The sequence below is a fragment of the Crotalus tigris genome, unplaced genomic scaffold, assembly GCF_016545835.1.
Source record: "Crotalus tigris isolate CLP2741 ecotype Arizona unplaced genomic scaffold, ASM1654583v1 scf7180000020032.448945, whole genome shotgun sequence".
Lineage (NCBI taxonomy): Eukaryota > Metazoa > Chordata > Lepidosauria > Squamata > Viperidae > Crotalus > Crotalus tigris.
Window position 1 is genome coordinate 193,749 of NW_024097827.1, and position 17,154 is coordinate 210,902.

At 38.6% G+C, this 17,154-nt stretch overlaps 1 protein-coding gene across 2 annotated transcripts in view; it reads right to left on the minus strand.

Moving 5' to 3' along the window:
* Positions 1–1,568: 1,568 nt before the first annotated feature.
* The window catches only part of WDR36 (WD repeat domain 36), a 44,178-nt gene continuing 28,592 nt past the window's right edge, over positions 1,569–17,154 (minus strand). For both annotated transcript variants that reach the window (XM_039365314.1, XM_039365315.1), the window contains exons 17-23: positions 9,403–9,510; positions 8,636–8,733; positions 7,617–7,759; positions 6,867–6,986; positions 6,102–6,183; positions 4,342–4,529; positions 1,569–2,420 (exon numbers count right to left, since the gene is read on the minus strand). In XM_039365314.1, coding sequence (XP_039221248.1) covers positions 2,271–2,420; positions 4,342–4,529; positions 6,102–6,183; positions 6,867–6,986; positions 7,617–7,759; positions 8,636–8,733; positions 9,403–9,510 — 889 coding nt within the window. In that variant the 3' untranslated portion in view covers positions 1,569–2,270. The remainder of the gene's footprint in view (positions 2,421–4,341; positions 4,530–6,101; positions 6,184–6,866; positions 6,987–7,616; positions 7,760–8,635; positions 8,734–9,402; positions 9,511–17,154) is intronic.

A 17,154-nucleotide genomic window follows, 5' to 3' on the forward strand; every position in this document is an offset into this window, starting at 1 on the left:
ATGTGGTTCAAATATTTCTATTCATGCATAACCATGGCAAGTATATCTGGTTTCCATCAGATATATGTTTAAAGACCAAGAGGATTAGTGAAGATTTAAATGTGACGAAAGAATCTGAATGCTGAATAGACAACACCTCTTCTTGGCAATTGCCTCTGCCCTGTGGAACATCCTCCTGAGATCCAGCAGACCCCACCCTCCTGGCCTTCTGTCAGCCCTTTCAGGTTCAGCAGATTAGAAAACCCAAGTTATGAATATTAGTATCATTATTATATCGCTACAGTAACAATCTTGTAAATCTGAATACTCTTCCTCCCCCTCTCCCTTTATATTTGTGAGAATTAGGATGGAAAGTCCGAGACATTTTCTCAAATTTTATTTCTCCCCTAGCCTCAGATTTCTTTTTTCTGGCCACTAGCTTTGTTGCTGCTCTTCCTCTCGTCCCTGAAGGCTATTCTTGCAGCCTACAAAAAAAAGTTTCTGAAAAGGTGTCAAGGCCAATCTTTCCCCACAAACCTTGTGTTAGTGTAAGGCTGGAAGCCAGGGAAACTCTACAAAGTGTTTGGATATGTGGGGATGTGTTGTGTTTAGGATGCCAGGGAGTAAATATGAATAATTTTGCTTGCACTTATTCTATAAAACACTTTAGGGAATGAATTGAACATGTGTACACTTTGTTGGCCTAATTTTTTACAAGAACTACCCCTTACTGAAGGTAAGAGACATTTTTTTTTTAAGATTGGTGCGAATAGGATGGTGCCACAATAGAAACACTTCTTGGCAGATACACTTGGCTAATATAAGCTGCATCAGGGATTTGGGACCCTCTGGTGAACAGAATCGTAACATCCTATCTGAAAAATCTATCTGAATCCCATCTTGTATGGAGATGCTTTTGCAGTGTGCAGAGCATGATTGGGCTCCCAGATTAAGTCATAATTAGTTTGTGGGGAGATAAAATAGCCCCCCTTCAAAACACCAACAAAATTTTAGATTCCAATATATACCCAAGAGGTGCTTATCTGCAACTATAGACAGTACTAGTTTTTCCTCAACAAAGTCTGCTTCCCTGTCAAGGTAAGGTCACAGTCAGAATAAGACCATTCAGAAGTCTTGTCTTCCGGATGCCACCCTCAAGGCTCTGTCCTTGAGGGCAGCACCTTGAAGAGAGGAAGAAATACTTTTCATTGTTAATGTGATAAATGAGCACTTTAAATTTACAAATATGTACTGAATTAAAATCAAGGAATATATACATTTTTGATAAAATTATCACAGCTGTGGTGGTCCATACAAAACCCAAAATTAATAAGACCAACTAAAATGCACAAATGTGTACACCAGTGTTTCTCAACCTTGACAATTTTAAGGCATGTGGACTTCAACTCCCAGAATTCCACAGCCAGCATTGCTGGCTGTGGAATTCTGGGAGTTGAAGTCCACATGCCTTAAAATTGTCAAGGTTGAGAAACACTGGTGTACAGGCTCTGAATTATTCCAAACTATTCAGCAGGAGGACATTTAAAAAATAGGGGATTGAGAAAAAGCAAGAAAGTCTTAAAATTTGGTGAGATTGTTCATCCACAAAGTGAGTGGTTTAAAATCAATTTTAATACAGAGATTGTAGAGTAATATCTTAATAATGGTACAAATGTACTACTGTAGATCTACCTACCATTTTGGGATAAAGAAAATAAGTCTCAAATTTCTGCTGTAATACAATTAGAATTTTGTTATGTGCACTGTCTCTGTATATGTCTGAATGTAACTATGTGTGTGTTGGAATATGGTAAGAGTTATGTAACTATGTTCTACGTTGGAATATGGTAAGAGTTAGCCTGATGTGAATTTTGCAGTTCAAAAATTCTGCTACTTTTATCTGTTTAATTGTTTAAAAAAATGTTTTTCGACATTCAAGCACTCACATTTTCACTTCCATTTTTTATCCCAGTTTCAAAGGGCTCTCACTGGTCCTCATTCATATCACTACGATAGTTCTCTTCACAGAAAAGAATCCCAAAACATTCATGAACCTTATAATTTGTTTCATTTTTGCATACTGAATATTTTTCTGTACTATACTTCTTTTAAGTATTTTATTAACTCTGTACTTATTTAAATAGAATGCCCATTATTAGTTTATGAAGATACTAGATTTATATTTAAATTTGAATAAAAAGTCAAATTATACTGATATTTTAAAAACTGATGTACAATACCCATTATTAGATATACTTCAACATCTTGAATTTCACAGAACAAAAGGTACTTTATAGGAGAGCTGTCTTAATGTAATTTAAAATGCAAATGCTTTGGTTGAATAGAGTCTGCAAATGAATCCAGATTTCTTCAAGTTGGTTTGAGAGCTTGGATACTTCTGCCAACAAAGTAGGCTCGGAACAAATGATTTTAAAATGCAACTAAAAAAAACAAAAATAAAAAAAGTAAGTTCATTTAAATGGCATTAACAGGATAAGAATAAGCAAATTGATCTAGCTGTTTGAGAAAGCTATTACATCACTGTGCCTGTATTAGCTAATAAACTTGTCAGCTCTCCTCAAGAGGATGCGAATCTTTCATAAATCATATTAAAATCTAAGCATGTCCCATTTATCTATCAAGGAGCATTAATGCATATAACAAGGCATCAGGGAAGTAGCAGTACTGCAGATAATGCTAAATGCTATTTAAAATTGCTCAATCCTTGTTTATAATAATGAAAATTGTAACATAAAAGGGTTCTGCACTAAACACAATAGTTACAGTTTATTCCTGGGCATGGGATGAAAATGACACTGACTGCTCTGATAGTACTTGGACAGCAATGGGATTCTGTTGCTTGCCCTAAAACAGAGGTTCCCAACCTTTTGGGCACCAGGGACTGGTTCTGTGGAGAAGTTTTTCCGCGGACCAGAGGGTGCATGGTTTTATGTGCTGCCTGCATCTCGCGGATGGGGCTTTGCTTTTTTGTGCAGATCGGTTGCTGGCATGCCACGGCCTGGTACTGGTCCATGGCCAGGAGTTGGAGACCCCTGCCCTAAAAGATTTCTCAGCAGCATCTGATACAATGACTATATTATCCTTTTTTACTGTTTGCAAGGGTTGTGTATTAGAGGCACTATTCTGCGATGGTTCTATTCCTTCCTAAATAGGTGGCTCCATTTAGAATTTTTGGGGAAGAGGTCAGGCCACTGGGCACGTCAGTATATGATGCTGACGGCTTTACCTTCTCCTTCACAGAATTTAACATGAATCTTTGGGAAAGGTTTTCTCTTGATGTGAGGTGAGGTGTTATCAAGTTGGTAAACATCCAGTTATGCATCTCTAACCCAGAAGTTTTGGCCTTGTGTCTGAGAGTTGTGAGAACTGAATGAAGCGGAACAGACTGACAGAATCACAGCGAGAAAGAATTGCTGTCAGTATGGTAGCCCTTAGATACCATAGATATGCTATCTGTTGTTCTTGATGGGTTGCAGTCTGGGACAGGGGGTGTTCTCTTGGATTTGAGGCTTCCACTAAAGCAATACACGAAAGCTATTTCCAGGAGAATCTTCAAACAGCTTCAGCTTGTCCTATAATTGTGACCTTTCTGGGTTCAGGAAGTACTGAATAAAGTGGGTCATGCTTTTGTTACCTTTTGGTTAGACTACTTCAATTCATTCAACAAAGGGCTGCCTTTGAAGACAACTTGGAAACTACAGCAACATTGATTGTCATTAGCCTTTTGGAACTACATCAAGTTGATCTTTGTTCAAAGTTTTCATGACTTTTTCTAACTACTGTTGTGACCATTTGCTTGAGGTGGAATCTATGAAACAGCTGGGAGAGACAATTGCACTCCCCTCTTGAGAAATCAGGGGGCAGAAGTTTGAAAGATGCAAAAAGATAAAAAAAAAAGTAGCAAGTCTCTCAGGTCAGGATGGCCCAATCCTGCTAACATTTAAGACACACATACAAATGGTTTCTTCTGCAAGGCCTCTGATGTAGAAATATCCACTTAGATGGATGGCATTGGTAGAAATTTCACCAATGCCATCCACCAAGCTTACACATCGATTTTATTTTTATAACTGTAAACTGCCTGCAGTCTTTTGAATAAGCAATGTACAAATGAGTTTCTAACAAATAAAAAAATATATGTGGAAAACGTTATTGGAAAAAAAGGAAAAGACCAGATCTTTTAAGTTTTCAGTTTGTTAATAACTTTAATTTAAACTACTTGCATTTTTAATTATAAGCTACCCAGAATGATCTATTATAATGCTATATAAGTTCTGTGCATAAATAAATAAAATCCCTATTTTTTCTTCTTCTTCAAACACTTCCCAGAGATGTATTTACCTTTAGAAACAAGGCAAGGTATGCCTGAGCTAGTTCAAAGTCACACTTTGTATTCAGCATTGCTTCAATCATTCTTAGGAAACTCTGCATCACCTCAATAGAGCCACCACCATCTGGTGACAAGCCTCTCAGTTCTATCTCAATATTAGATGGTCCCATGTCCTTCAGAATATCCAATGGAGACTTATCTGTAAAAACATTAAACAATGGTGAAAAGGGTAGAACATATTCTAGATAGAATAGAATAGAGCTAGAAGGGACCTTGGAGGTCTTCCAGTCCAGCCCTCTGCTCAAGCAGGGGAACACATATCGTCTGAGACAAGTGATTATCTAGCCTCTTCTTAAAAATCTCCAGTGATGGAGTGCCCACAATTTTATTTTAGATATTTTAGATATCACAGAAACCCTATCATATTTAATTTTAATCTGTGGTTTTGCTTCTCTCCCAGAACACTTACTTCATCAGGATTAGTTTTCACATTGTTTTTGCAAGAGAAAAAAAAATCCTATTTTCAAGAGGCAAGCCATTCCAAAATTCTTGAGTTTTTTGGGGGAAGGGGTGTAGGACATAATACAGAGAACACACCTACCTACATAAAATTAACAATGAAAAAGTCATATTTATTTCTCTAGACACTATTTGATAATCTGTCAATGGGAAAACACAACACCAAGGGGCCTCTAGAGCTGAGTAGCATCTCTTGTCACCCTTAGTTACCACACACACAGATTGTGTTCTAGGTCATTATCTGAAATGCATGATCTGTGCAGATTTCTCACATTACTATCCAAAACTTTCTCTCACTGGCATGTTCAGTCCCATCCCTTCTTGCATTTTGCAAGCCAATGTACTTTTGGCCCCCAGGATATGTGGGGGAGCCATCATATGTAGGTGTTTATTACCAGTCCGTTGATAGTCTAAGCCAGTGATGGCGAACCTTTAAGAGACTAAGTGCCCAAACTGCAACCCAAAACCCACTTATGCATCGAGTGCCGGGTGGGTGTGGCCCATTGGGTGGGCATGGCTGTGGTGATAATGGCAGAATGGGTGGGACTAAAAAGTTCAATCAATCAATTCCAATTTTGTAAGATCTTTTTTTTCCCGTGAGAAGTTGAAATTGACTGATTGAACCCCCCCCCTTTTTTTGCACATGGCAGCGGAGCCTAAAGCGAAAAGGTTTTATAAAACCCAGCTGAACGCCTAAGACTGGGGTGATAGCGCATGTGCCCACAGAGAGGGCTCTGAGTGCCGCCTCTGGCACCAGTGCCATAGATTCACCACCACTGGTCTAAGCAATGTACTTATGGTTGTTTCATTTCTGATCTGGTATTCATGTCTGTCTGGGATATGAACTGCAGTCTCACAATACATAGAATGATGGGTAGATACATGAACAGACAGACAGGTAGATATGAAGGTGCAAAGGAGTATGGTCATATGGTACCAAAATTATTGATATACATTTACACAATAAGACATTGCACTGGCACATAACAAATGCTCATAATTATGTAAGCATCATCAGAATGATATACAGTAGTAGAATAAAAAGGACTCAACATGGTGCAATATAATAATGACACTAGTTAGTTAAAATATATTAATTAAATGCCATTTGAAAATATAATACTTTCCTTCTACATTATAGAGTTCTTTATTGGCCAAGTGTGATTGGACACACAGGGAATTTATCTCCGGTGCATAAGCTCTCAGAGTTAGAACTACATCAAGTACACTGTCATTTCATATAAAAACTTACAGTTGCTACTTTTTAATGCTTCTTCAAGCTGCAAGTGGAACTCAGATTTTTGAGCCAATATTCCAAGATTTACCACTTTTGACTGGAATTTAAAAAAAAAAAATCACATCACTTGTAAGTACATTCAAGGGAAAAATATTTTGATGGAATGTTTAAAAATGTAAGTTAGGAATCACCACAAAGCAGTTCCTACAGATGAGTAATTTTTCCTCCTTCTGCTCAAGTGTTACCTCTCCCATATTCAGAACAGATTTTGAGAGTTATGAATGAGGAAGAGCAAGAATCCACAACAATAGAAGAACTCAGCTTTGGGGGCACTACAATGATATGAATGAATTATGCTGAAGTTATCGTGGAACTGGCCCTCTTTACTGTTGTAATTCATTAACATAATATTAGTGGTTGGCTTCTATCTCATCATCACTATTCTGAAGAAACATATATAGATTATAGGGCACGGGAAAGGTCAAGGAAATTGTACCACTGACAAAGGACTCAAATGGAGCATAAAACATCTGCTTTAAATATTAGCCCCACTTTTAATATTCAAAAATTATGCTGTTATACTAAAGGTACAAGAGACTAGAGCTGAAAAAATACAGGATGCACCAAGACCAGATAGTGCAAGTAACCCCTGATCTAGCACTTAAACCTCACATGGCTAACAGAAAGATATGATTAAGTTTATACCAGAAATAGTTCTGAGACACTTAGGAACTCTGAAGAAAAAAGGCAAAAAAATTGTACAATCAATTCTCTTTTTACCTGCTGTCCATCACTTTCATGCTCAACAGAAGCAAACTGTGGTATAAGACCAGGAAGAGTGGGAATGAAGAATGGTGCAGATTTTGGTACTTTTGGTGGCTCTTTGGGCTTATTCTTTTGCTGTGAATGGGAATTATCACATCATCATTGTCACATCTTTATGGAAATCCAATATTCACAATCATACTATTATTACTTATATTAAGAAGCAAAGTTATTAACTTCCTTGCTATTAAAAACACTGAAAACCCATTTAAAATATTACACACAGAATAATCATAAATCAAAACGAGTCATCAGTATTTTGGAACTGTTACTATTATATTTGCAAAAATATTATGATTTGGTGAAGTGTATGAATACAAGAAGGTATTTAATTCTGCTTCATAGTTAAACATTTTTTTTAATTGCACTGGAACATTATCATACCTGGCTGTGTGGCTGAGACAAAAAAGTATTCCTGTGGCAAATAATACTTTCTTAATAGGTATTCTATCTTTTCTGTTTTGGGGGAAAATGTGTTTTTTTGGTCTATATATTACATTTGAGGGATATTACTACTTTGTAAGTGAAAATACTGTAGGATAATTTGATGTCTACTTTCTGATATACCCAGTATAGAATTTTTGTAAACTTAAAACTTGAATGTTCTCCTAACCGATTATTCTGAAGACAGTTTATTAAAATAACTGTCTTACAATAATAGAAACAACTCCTAGTAACTTTATATACAAGTCATGAAATGGGTACCTTAATAATATCTAAACTGAGCAAGTTTTTCCATCTAGATTCTGGCAGCAAAGAAAGAGTCACAATTGTTTCTCCCAGCTGTTGTGGAGATTCATATTGTATCATTTCATCATTTGTTTCATCCTCTTCTGTAACATCTTCAACTTTCAATTGTAAAGGAAAAGAGTATATTACCAAACACCAATCCAGACAATGGCTAAGAATGTATATTCTAATCTTTACTACAACACAACAAAAGTCTTCCCTGAAATTAATCATTTGCGGCTAAAATTAATTGGATAAGATTTATTTTGCCAGGGGTTGTAGATCTACACAAACAATATGCCTGGTTGTCCAGTTCTATCCCATTATCACTATTTTCACCAATACACCTACATGTGTGGAAGTCAATTCCCAGAATTCCCCAGCCAGCCATGCTGGATGGGAAATTCTGGGAATTGATTTCCACAGCTCTTGAAGTTGTTGATATTGAGAAATACTGTCTTATATCAATGAATTTTAGATTATAAGATCTTGGCTTTGCACTGTAATAATTTATTAAAGTGCTCGGCTATCAATTTTTGACAAACGTTCAATCTGATAATTTTAATTAGTGTAATTACAAAGTTTTTACATTATTATTTGCTCTATTTTACTTGAAAGGGAAAGATTAAAACAATAAAATAGAATCCAATCTTTAATTAAGCCCACTGCAATTCAAGCTAAGAAACATGCTAAGGCTTACTATTGTTGACTACTTCCTAAATAAGATTTCAAATGCAGCATTGCTAGTAACACAAGTGACTCATGATTTTCCAGTGAATATATTGTTTTACTAAACAAAAACTTTTAGTAGAGTCAAGTTTTTACTGTTGTAAAAAGTTTAAGCTAACAATTTACCTAGATCCTGCTATCAAAATAGATAGAAATACAGCATATATGTCCCAAATTATATTAATGTGATTTTCAACAATGTTATATATTTTGTTAATGTGATTCTCTGAAATTATTTCAAGGCCTCTCTCTACATGCATTACTACCTTCAGTTGAACAGGTACCAGGAAGTGTTACAACAGAAGGCTCATAATCAGATGGAAGAGGGCGCAAGGAAACAAGTGAAAACAGGGAACGGTTAGACCTAAAAAGAAAATTTAAAAAGCAATAAATAATAATAATGATGATAATGATAATAATAATAGTACATTGCAAAAGGCAGCTTTACTTGGAACAGATATCCTGTGACAATATCTTTAACACCACCAAGCAACAACATCTCTTTATCACAGGTCCTTGGGAAGGACTTGATAGATAGCTAAAAATGCCAAATCAAATCTAAATATCTGGCTATTATGGCTGATGAATAATAATACCACAAGGAGCTGGTTAAAGATCAATATTGTTAAAGAAAAAACTCTAGGCTTTACTTTAGTAGCCAACTAATTGCATGAAACTTAAAATTGCAAATTTAGTCTAAATTTCTAACAAATAAACTACAATATTAAATGAGTATACTGACCATCTTTCAAAAACCCTGGACAGATACTAGATGCACACACACACACACATACACACACAAGAAATAAATGTCTATACTCCAGATATGTCTTAAATATGAAAGCCTTTACATTTCAGTTACATTAGGAAAATGGTCCATACTTATCTGATTAGTAGCAACCTAGCACACTAGAAAGCACTTTTTAAAAGGGAGAAATCATCACATAATTGTAACAGTCCACAGAATAGAAATAGTCAAATCATTTAAAAAACAGAATTGCAAAGTAATTTAATCTGATACTGAGGAACTTACCACAAGTAAATTCCAAGATCATCTACATGACAGGAAGCAAGGAAGTCTCCAGTAGGAGACATAGTAATGCTTACTGCTGCTGAATCTAGTAGGAAACAATCAACCTGGCTGCAAGATAAAAAAAAAAAAAAATCCATTCGCATAGTAGATAATGCATGAAAATAAATCTGTTCTTTTTTTCCCCACTTTCAGACAAATGCTGTCTTTCAAAGCTGTTCATATCAATATTAAAAAAAAGAACAGGCCCTGAACACTCTCTCTCTCTCTCTCTCTCTCTCTCTCTCCCTCCCTCCCCCCCCCACACACCAAATTCAATCCACTCTCCCCTTTTCTTTCTAGCTACTGAATCTGAGATGGAAGATGATGTCTATCTGGAATAGATATGGATGGTTTGCTGTAAAAAGAAAGGGAAAGTTTATTTTCTGGGAACTCAGCCAATAGCCCAGAGCTACATTAAGCAGTAAGATCTACTTCCTCCTTCCTAAACCACATCTCCAATTTGGCTCAATGTTTGCCTAAATAAAAGTTTGTCATGAATAAAATACAACTGTAAAAGGATTCAGGGATGACTTTGCCAATCCAAGGTTGTTCAAACATCTTCCCAATTTGTTTCCATTTGTACTGCCGATAGCTGAATTTTAACGAAATAACAGATTTAGTAGGGGGATATTTGATATATCTAACCAAGACCTTTGAGAGTTAAGTAAGCAAGCAAATATCCATATTCTCTTGCCATCTTTTTTCATGCTCAAAAGATCATTATGAAAGATCACCTTCTTTAAAATTTAACCTTTCAAAATTTATACTTTTCTTCATAAATCATAGCTTTCATTTAGTTTCATATTAAAATCACTTTCTAAATATAAGCATCATTCCAATATTACCTATCTGATGTCTTTTGAGAACTGTCTAGTTTAAAAATCATCCTTCTTTTGTCTCTTCTAGACTCAAAATGCTAAACAAGAATATGTGGTAGCCTATGAGAAACCTGCAGTGTTAGTCTAACTGTAGCATTTATTTTCTATTAAACATTTTCTTTGTGATCTGAACTTGTGTCTTCTAAATGTGATTTGTCTTGCTTCTTATATTTGATTTTCCTTTAATCATTGTTTTGTTTGTGTGTTGCATAGTTTCCAGAAAGGATAATTCCTTTTTGCTAAGGATAACTTAATTTAGCCTTGAAGATTAATTGTATATTTGCTTTGTACCAAGTGTCCTTGGTGAACCTGTATTGTATTTTTTCTTATTCTTTTTTTTTCTTATTCAACAGTTGTTCCTTTTTATTAGTTTATAATATAAAATACAAAAATACAAAGCAAATAATAGAAAAAGTAGGGGAGGGAAAAGAGAAAAGTGTAGAGAAGGGAAAAAGAAAGTAAAGGCACTGACTTCTGACTCCCTTTGGTTCAGTAGAATAAGTAACCTCGAAACTCAACTTTAATAATAATAACAACAACAATAAAGTTGGAAGGGACCTTAGAGGTCATCTAGTCCAACCCCTGCATCAGGCAGGAAACCCTATACCATTTCAGACAAATGGCTATCCAGTGGTTCACTGATGGAGTTAACAAAGATGGCTAACTTGACTGCTTTGATAAAAGAAAAGAAAAACACCAGTACTTTTTATTCCAAACAATACCTATAAAACTTGAGAATTTTTTTTTTTGAAGATCTAAATTCATTAATCTTGAAATTTATTTGGAAAGGAAAGAAAGCTAGAATTAAAATGAAAATGTTACAAGATGCCAAGGAAAATGGAGGTCTTGGTTTACCAGAGTGGGTTCTATATTATCAAGCATCTGCATTAATATGGATAAAAGAATGGATAACTCTTAGAAACAAAAGGTTGTTATATCTGGAAGGGCACGATTTACAATTGGGGTGGCACGCCTTTTTATGGTACAGGAAAAATAAAATTCATAAATACTTCCTAAATCACTATATACCAGTGGTTCTCAACCTGTGGGTCGGGACCCCATTTAGGGTCGAACGACCATTTCATGGGGGTCGCCAAACAAGGCTGTCCGCCATTTTTTCCCCTTTTCTTTGGTCACACCCCTGGTACCCGGTGATGTATAAGTGGTTGGGGGTCACCACAACATGGGGAACTGTATTATGGGGTCGCGGCATTAGAAAGGTTGAGAACCACTGCTATATACGAATGCATTATTAACATGGGAGGAAATAAAATGTAAAATATATTTGGAAATTCCAGGGTGGCTGTCAACAATGGAAGCATTTGCACAACCAAATTTATTGGACTTTGAAAAAATCTGGACATAACAGAGATATTCTAAACTCTGAAGGGAATTTAAAATCTAAACAAGAAATGGAAAATCAGGGTATCAATTTATCATAGTGGGCACATTTACAAATGCAAGGTAGATATGATAAAGATGTTAAACTGTATGGATTTTATAAGGAACAAACTGTGTTTGATAAGACATTGTTAACTTCTGATGAGAAATTAATTAATAAAATGTATAATTTTCTATTAACTTTGAAAATGGAAAGCGAACAAGTTAAAGAAACAATGATAAGATGGGCGAAAATTTTTGGATACAATATAGAATTAGAAAAGCGGCAAAATCTATGGGAAAGAAATTATAAACTGACAATGTCAACTTCCTACAAAGAAAATTTATATAAAATGTTTTATAGATGCCACTTGCCATCAGCAAAATGCCACTTGCCACTAGCAAAAATGTTCAAAAACATGTCAGATAGATGTTGGAATTGTAAACATAAGTCAGGCACTTATTATCATGTGTAGTGGACATGTGACAAAGTAAAGAGTTATTGAAAAAAGATACATACTTGGCTAGAAAAGAGGTTGGGAGAACACGTAGATTTTAAACCTGAACGTTTTTTTATTAGGTATAATGCCAGAAAAGACTGATAAACAAAGTGTATATTTGATTTTGCATGTTACAACAGCGGCAAGAATTATACTTGTGCAATATTAGAAAAATGAAGGAATACCACCAGATGAAGAAATAATTAAAAAAATACTAGAATATGAGACTGAAAGAAAAAGAAGAAATGGAATATTACCAAACTTGGGACTTATTTTATTGATGGCTAGAGGAAAGAATAAAGGATTAGGAATTAAGTATGTATTAGTGAATGTAAACTCAAACAGCACGTTTGTTGAATAAATATGATTGAATGTATGGAAAAAATATTTGAATGTTGTATCATTTCTACATATCTGTAAACTAAACAGTCCTTTTGATAACATCTTTTACTGACATCAATTTTGATATGAATCAAGTAATTATTTTATGTGAAATGAGGTCTGTCAGAAACGTGATTGTGCATATCATGTATTTATTGCTTTAATAGTGTCAAATTGTTTGCTATCTTTTTCTGGATCCATACACTATATTGATAATGCATTCGATACAGTGTAATGAACTTACAGCAGTTCTAAAAATGTAATAAAATATTTTACTATTAAATTTGAAAATTCTATTTGCAAGAAATATTTCAGTACAGAATACAGAGAAGGAATATGATCCCTGGAATACATGCTATAAGCTATTGCACATGCAGTCACATGAAAAAGGAAGTACACCCTCTTTGAGTTCTATGATTTTATGTATCGGGTCATAGTAAAAATCATCTGGTCTTAGCAGTTCTTAAAAGTTGTTGTTGTTAATTGCGAAGTCGTGTCCGACCCATCGCGACCCCATGGACAACATTCCTCCAGGTCTTCCTGTCCTCTACCATCTTCTGGAGTCCATTTAAATTCACACCTACTGCTTCAGTGACTCCATCCAGCCATCTCATTCTCTGTCGTCCCCTTCTTCTATTGACCTCAATCTTTCCCAGCATTAGGCCCTTCTCCAGTGAGTCCTTCCTTCTCATTAGGTGGCCAAAGTATTTGAGTTTCAACTTCAAGATCTGGCCTTCTAAAGAGCAGTCGGGGTTGATCTCTTCAAGGACTGACCGGTTTGAACGCCTTGCAGTCCAGGGGACTCGCAGGAGTTTTCTCCAGCACCATAGTTCAAAGGCCTCAATTCTTTGGCGCTCAGCCTTTCTTATGGTCCAAATTTCACAGCCATACATTGCAACTGGGAAAACCATGGCCTGGACTATACGCACTTTTGTTGGCAGGGTGATGTCTCTGCTTTTTAGTATGCTGTCTAGATTTGCCATAGCTTTCCTCCCCAAGAGCAAGCGTCTTTTAATTTCTTGGCTGCAGTCCCCATCTGAGGTGATCTTTGAGCCCAGAAAAATAAAATCTGTCCCTACCTCCATTTCTTCCCCATCTATTTGCCAGGAATTGAGAGGGCCGGATGCCATGATTTTGGTTTTCTTAATGTTGAGTGTCAAGCCAACTTTTGCACTCTCTTTCTTCACCCGCATCAAGAGGCTCTTTAGTTCCTCTTCACTTTCTGCCATTAGAGTGGTATCATCTGCATATCTTAGGTTGTTGATATTTCTCCCGGCAATCTTAATTCCAACTTTTGATTCTTAAAAGTAGGTACCGTATATTCCGGCGTATAAGACGACTTTCTAAACACTTAAAATCTTCGCAAAAGTCGGGGGTCGTCTTATACGCCGGAAAAATATTTACTCAGCAAGTTTTCTCTCCCCCCTCTCTCTCTCTCTCACTCAGAGTGAGGCTTGGAAGTATCCAATTTTAATTACTTTTTTTAATTTTAGGCAAAGTAATGCCTGGAAAAGGAAAGTAACTCAGATGAGACTTCCTTCCCCCACCTGGGGGCAAATGGCTGCTTCTGCTACTGAATGGCTGAGATCCAGTTTCACATCTTTCATAAAAGTACCGTATATTCCGGCGTATAAGACGACTGGGCGTATAAGACGACCCCCAACTTTTCCAGTTAAAATATATAGTTTGGGCTATACTCGCCATATAAGACTACCCCTCTTCCATGAGGGAGGGGGAAAGGGAGCACAGTTTCTGAGTTCTCATTGGCCACCTATAAGTCCAAATGAGTAGTTCAGGGTGTGTGCGTGCACGTGTAGGCATGCGTGTGACTCCCCGGGTCCCTTCCATTGCCCCCCCCCCCAGTAGCAAGCTTTGGCTTGGAGCAAGCAGGCTGCACACAGGGATCTCCTCCTCTCAGTCTTCCACCCTGCGAATCCTCCACCGCCTCTCCAAGCTGAGTGAGCAGAAAGCCTGCCTGTTTGTCAAAGGCTCTGCCTTGTCAATCGCACACACACCTTGATGAAAATTGCCCTGCCTGCAAAAGGACTTCTCAGCAGTTTTTTAAAGCAACACTACCAAGAATGAAATTGGAGACAGCCAGAATGTTTAGGGAAGAAGGAAAGGAAGCAGTTAATAAACTAAGTAAGAAAGGCATTCGCCCTTTGAAAACTTGCATTTCCACAAATGTGATAAGTTGCCCCCTTTTCAGGTAATGGGGGGGAGTAAATGCTTTCCTTTTAATTTGTTATTAAAACTCAGTGCACTACAGTACTTATAGATGGGAGCCAGATTGACCAGCCAGGATCTGTCATAAATAACACCACAAATGCACCATGCAAGTTTATTTAGGCGGGGGGGGGGAACTGCTTGCATAAGCTCGGTGGAAGTCGAGAGGCGAAAGGATTGTGTAGCTGTTTTCTGTCCCCACTCCATTCCTGCTTCGTAAATCCGAGAGGAATTTAGCTGACACCCCTCCCCTTCCAGACCCATAAGCTCCGCCTCCCCCAAGCTACTCTCACAGGCAGTGAGAGGTAAACGCTGAAAAGCCTGCATGAAGAAGCACTGAGAAGTGCCTCGAATGGACGCAGATGCTTAGGTTTGTTTTCATTATATAAAAAAAACCACCCTACAACTCTTTTCCCCCCTTCCCCATTACATGGGCCATCCCTTTCTACTTCCTTTGAATGAATTAATCCGGGGATGGCCACTACCAATCCGCAGTTCTGGAGGGGTGGGCAAGGAATTGGGATGCAAAAGGGAGGGAAGAAGAGAAGAGACGGTTTGCAATGTAGCATTATAGAATCGCCACTCCCCCACCCCTTCCCTGGAGTCGCGGTTGGTGCATTATCTGATGACATGTCATGTGTTGTTGTTATTTTATATAACTGTTGATGCTGCATTCAGCATCGGTTATTAATAAAGCCCCCCTCATCCAGGATTTGATACTGGATGAGGAGGCCGACCTGGCATGTATTACTGAGACTTGGCTGGGCCAAGAGGGAGGTGTTCCTCTCTCAGAGATGTGCCCAGACGGGTTTCAGATAATGCACCAACCGCGACTCCAGGGAAGGGGTGGGGGAGTGGCGATTCTTGTCCGAGAATCCCTGAGACCTCGCAGGATCCCATCCCCAGAGGTTGTTGGGTGTGAGTCCCTTTTCTTGAGGTTGGATTCAAGGGTTCAGTCGGGTTTGTTGTTGACATACCTGCCTCCCAGCTGTGTGACAACAGCCCTGCCTGAGCTGCTGGAGGGGGTAGCCGGGTTGGCGGTGGAATTCCCCAGGCTTATGGTGCTGGGGGATTTCAATTTGCCGTCACTCGGCGAATCCTCTGGTGTGGCTCAGGAGTTCATGGCTTCCATGACAACCATGGACCTGACCCAGATAATTCAGGGTCCGACCCATAGGGGAGGACACACGCTCGACTTGGTATTCCTCTCGGGGCAGTGGAGACGTGATTTCGATTTAAGGGGTATAGTCACTTCTCCCTTGTCATGGTCGGATCACTTCCTGTTGAGGTTAGATTTCTCGGTCCTACTCCCCCACCGCAGGGAGGCGGAACCGATTAGGTGGTTCCACCCCAGGCGTTTAATGGACCCGGAGGGGTTCCAAATAGCGCTTGGGGGTTTTCCTGATTCCCTCCTCCACGAACCGGCTGAGTCCTTGGTCGCTGCTTGGAATAAGGCGGCATCAGGGGCATTAGACCGGATCGCGCCTTTGCGACCTCTCCGTGATTGTGGATCCTGGAGGGCACCTTGGTTTACCGAGGAACTATGGGAGATGAAGCGTCAGAAGAGACGTCTAGAGCGACGCTGGAGGGCTAGTAACTCCGAATCCGACTGGACACTTCTAAGAGCCTATATTAGGACGTATTTAGTGGCGATACGAGAGGCAAAATGTTCGCATTTTTCCGCACTTATTGCGTCTGCAGAATCTCGCCCTGCCGCCCTGTTTAGGGTGACCCGTTCCCTACTTAATGTTCGGGAAGCTGGGGAGCCCTTACAGGGTAGAGCGGAGGAATTTGTGCAATTCTTATCAGACAAAATCGCTCGGATTCGGACAGACCTAGACTCCGATTGGGCAGGGCCTTTCGAGATGACTGGGGCAGGTCTTAGCTCAGTTTTATGGGATGAATTTGAGTCTGTGACCGCTGAGGATGTTGACAGAGTGGTGGGAGCAATGAGCGCCTCCACTTGTTTATTGGACCCGTGTCCTTCCTGGTTGGTCTTGGCTGCCAAGGAGGTGACACGAAGCTGGCTCCAGGTGTTGATCAACGCTTCGTTGAGGGAGGGGTCTTTTCCACAATCCCTGAAGGAGGCGGTTGTGAGGCCCCTGCTCAAGAAGCCTACCGTGGACCCGGCTGATTTAAATAACTTCCGTCCAGTCTCCAATCTCCCCTTTGTGGGGAAGGCTGTAGAGAGAGTGGTGGCGCTCCAGCTCCGACGGTCTCTGGATGAAGTGGATTATCTAGACCCTTTTCAATCTGGCTTCAGGCCCGGCTTCAGCACAGAAACCGCTTTGGTCGCGCTGATGGATGATCTCTGGCGGGCCCGAGACAGAGGTTATTCCTCTGTCTTG